This window comes from Gracilinanus agilis, unplaced genomic scaffold (assembly GCF_016433145.1).
Source record: "Gracilinanus agilis isolate LMUSP501 unplaced genomic scaffold, AgileGrace unplaced_scaffold4931, whole genome shotgun sequence".
Classification (NCBI taxonomy): domain Eukaryota; kingdom Metazoa; phylum Chordata; class Mammalia; order Didelphimorphia; family Didelphidae; genus Gracilinanus; species Gracilinanus agilis.
In genome coordinates, this window is record NW_025383922.1 from 499 (window position 1) to 4,331 (window position 3,833).

The window sequence follows — 3,833 nt, forward strand, 5'->3', positions numbered from 1 at the left end:
AAAATGGATTGAGAATTGGCCTCTGGGTTAAGAAGATCTTGTCAAGTATGGTCAAGTCTCTCAAGTGTCCCAGTGACTCATGCACACCTAGTCTAAGTCTATAAACTATAATTTCATCTGTATTTGGTAGAAAAGGTTTCCCTTTAAGAATTCATTACACTGATGAGATCACAGATGTGGCTCAGGAAAAAAGCAAAAACAAAAATCCTCAGTAATGATAATAGTGCAGCTGATCCCCACTACTTTCTTACATTCTTCAATAGGTTCTGGTGGTCCTTTCCAGTCCAACAAGCCAAGTGCATACATTGTCCCCACGGGCATGATCCACCCAGCTGACCTGCCCAGGCCAGTGTGACAGGACTTCTTCCCTTGGAGGTCCCTGAATTGGAAATCAGTTCCCTTCTTCACAACAGCCACAGCAAAGTACTGGGATAGTGGAGCTATAAGAGATGGAAGAGAGAGGAAAATGCTTAGTTAGAAGCAAAGGACAAGAAGGTGGCATTCTCCACTGATCCCCTAAGAGATGGAGAGATGCCAGGGAATCTCCGATCCTGGACTTGAATGTGACAATCAGGAGAAAGGGGAATTAGAAAATTCTTCCTTGCCTGGCATGAGAAAAAATAATCAAAGTCCCCTTTCCAAATCATTAAAAACTGAGAATTTTTCCAGTGGCCCCATTCAAACAACCAAGTGGGTAAGAATATGCCCTAGTTTACAGTTGTTAACTCCACAGTCTCTTCTAAGGCACTTTCCCAGTTAAAATGCCTTCAATGTTTTAGAGACCAGAATGATGTCCAGTATTGATTTTTTTTCTTTTCTGCTCCTTCTGCCATGTGTTTGAACTCTCCACTGCCAGAAGCCCATAGTGAAAATAAGTTCAGGGGATAGAAATGCAGAAGGGAAGAGGAAGAGTTGTTTAAATCAGGGCCTTTGCTAGAATCAAGGAATTTCTGGACATTTTATCTCACAGCAAAAGCCCCATTCTCTCACTCTCATAAGTGGCCTCTTGTGAGAAGAACCCAAACCTTAATCTCTGGACTGTCAGGTGTTGATCTGGTCAACATCCCAAGGGCTATCACAATCCTATCTCCTGGCTTGGGAGCCAGTATGTGTAAATTAGGGAGAACTCACATGATTCAGTGCCATAGTCTTCAGCAACGATGGGTTTCAGATTGTAGGGGACAAGACCTCCTTCATAGATCAAACCACCATCAACAGTCTGAGCATCAGCTTCATTTTCCTGAAAGGGATGATTGAAAACAGCCATGTCATCCTTTGCCTCTGAATTCTTATTCATGTAAGGGTTAGTTTACCAGGAAATCATAAGAACTAGAAAAACCTTGATGATGCTACATTGTCTTTTACCCTGCAGTGGACACGGTGGATAGAGCCCTAGGCCTGGAGTTCTCAATACCTCAATTGAAATCTTGCCTCAGACACTTCCTAGCTATGTGACCCTGGATATGTCACTTAATTGCCTAGCCCTTACCACTCTTCTGCCTTGGAACCAATACTTAGTATGGATTCTAAGGGTTAAAAAAATAATTGGGCTACTTTTGGAGTTATCATTTCTGGATTTTCTTTTCTGCCCTTCTCTAGTTTTTACACAACTGGTTTGCCAACATTGATTGGTCCCAAGTATCTCCCTTACCTCCTCCCCTCTTAAACTGGGAAAACATTTTTTCAGAATTACTGAGCACTAAGAATTTCTTAGAGACACTCATGGAAGGGGTTGGGGGATACCTGTATAATGAGACAAGGTAAGAGTGTTGAGGAGAGCAGATATCATGATTGTGACTCCTACCTTCTTTTTCTCAGTTGACGCCTGATAGATTTTGCTCCAGCCTTTTACCTTTACTCTGTGTGTGTCTACCTACCTCATGTATGTTTCTTGTAGACAACATATGGTACGATTTTTGTTTCTAATCCACTCTGCTATTTGTTTCTGTTTTATGGGTGAGTTCATCCCATTCATATTCAGTTATGATAACCACCTGTGTATTCACCATCATTTTGATTTCCTCTCCTTGTCCTGCCCTTCCTTCATTCACTATTTCCTTCTACACCAGTGTTTTGCTTTTAATCAGTCCCCCCAACATTAGGGAGAACAGAGGGAATAGTCTTCCGTTCTCCCTCAGGTAGACAATCACACACCCCTCCACCACACCACTAAAAAGGGCCCGTGTGGGACCTACTGCAATGGCCTTGATACAATCCATGTGGGAGGTTTTCTTGATACAGGCTAAATTAAGAACATTGATGGTCTTCAGGGCCTCTTTAAATTCATTACATTTCTTCAGTTCATTTTCTGATATGACACACCATCTTACTTGTTGTTCAGTGGTAGCCAGGCATAGCCCTAAAGGAGAAAAACCAGAGAGGAATGAGTTCAGCACCACACTCACCTGTGAAATCAGGAACAGAGAAGGCCCTGGCACAGGTGAGGGAATAGCGCAGGACAAGACCCTGTGTGCTTGTATGTAAGAGAGGAAGATGTCCCCACCAAATAGACAGAGGAGGCTAGCAACTCTCCTGAGCTAGTATGGCAGAAGACAGGCCATCCCTGAGATTGCCATCCACTCTCAATTATCCAGGCCACAATAGCTCATTCCTGGCACATTTCCCCTTTACATCCCAATACCACAGTCCTCTCTCCATCCATTCACATTTCTACTAAGCTAATAGGGAAGAGATAAAGGGATAGAAAAGACAATTCCTTCCCTTCCCCCAGTGATTCTAATAGGGGAACTGTGTTTTTAAGTGCTGATGTTTCTATTTTTCACAAAGCCTTTCAGTATAATGCTTAAAATAAAATATATAGGATTACAAAGAAAACCAACTCTATCAAAATTGTGTTGTTGTTTTTTTTTAATTTTCAAACTCCAGGTTAAGAAACTCTGACATAGAGAAGTCAAAACAGCTTTGTTGATACATAAGTCAGCACTTTAAATATCCATGAGCATGGGTCCTTCATTTTTAAAACCCTTTTTTACTTCTCTATGTGGCAAAATGGAGGCACCTCGTGCATCAGTGGTTATGCTGTGTGTAGAATTAGGAAGTCTTGACTTCAAATCCAGTCTCAGACACTTCTTGGCTGTGTGATCTTGGCAAGTCATTAAAACTTTGTATGCCTAGGAGCCAACTAAGTGACTAAGTAGATAGAGTGTTAGGCCTGGAGACTTGAGTTCAAATATGGCCTCAGACACTTCCCAGCTTCTTGACCATGGGCAAATTGCTTAATCACTGACTACCTGACAAAGGCTCCTCTGGAGAAAGAAATGACAAACCAATGCAATACCCACACCAAGAAAACCCCATGAATACCTATGATCTGTGGTCCTGACTGAACAACAGTAATATATATGGCAAAATATTTATCTTTTTTTGGCCATCTTCTAGCCTTTCCAAACTTAGCTAGCCATTGAATTAGTTTTACTAATGGATTAGTAAAAAGAGCACCTGATTTGGAGCTAGAAGAAAAAGGTTTGAATCCCATCTCAGCTACTTATAACCTACGTGTCTCTGGGCAAGTCATTTAATTCCCCTTAATTTTTGCATCTGTAAAATAAGTGACTAGATGCCTTATAAAAACTCAAACCAAAATCTGTTTCAGTTATAGTATTATCTAAGGTCATTTCCACCTCTAAAGTCACAAATCTGCAGTCCTAGGACAGCAGTCACAGAGTCCATCAGTGAAACCATAATGGAAACTTTCCCAGCTTCATAGGAACTGCCAGCTTTTGCCCTCAGTTCACATTATCTTTGAGAAGCCAAGGACACCTCCATGCCAAAATGAAATATCAGAAGAAGACTTTAGTGGAGGGCATAGTCTA

General features: G+C 41.5%; 1 protein-coding gene across 1 annotated transcript; it reads right to left on the minus strand.

Annotated features, from left to right (window-relative positions):
• Window positions 1–251: 251 nt before the first annotated feature.
• On the minus strand, window positions 252–2,359 carry LOC123255607 (lactotransferrin-like; the record flags this gene model as incomplete). The annotated part of the gene is made up of 3 exons (XM_044684366.1): window positions 252–440; window positions 1,132–1,240; window positions 2,196–2,359. Coding segments are annotated over 3 exons (462 nt in total), but the record flags the coding sequence as incomplete, so codon positions are not given.
• Between the last annotated feature and the right edge of the window lie 1,474 nt (window positions 2,360–3,833).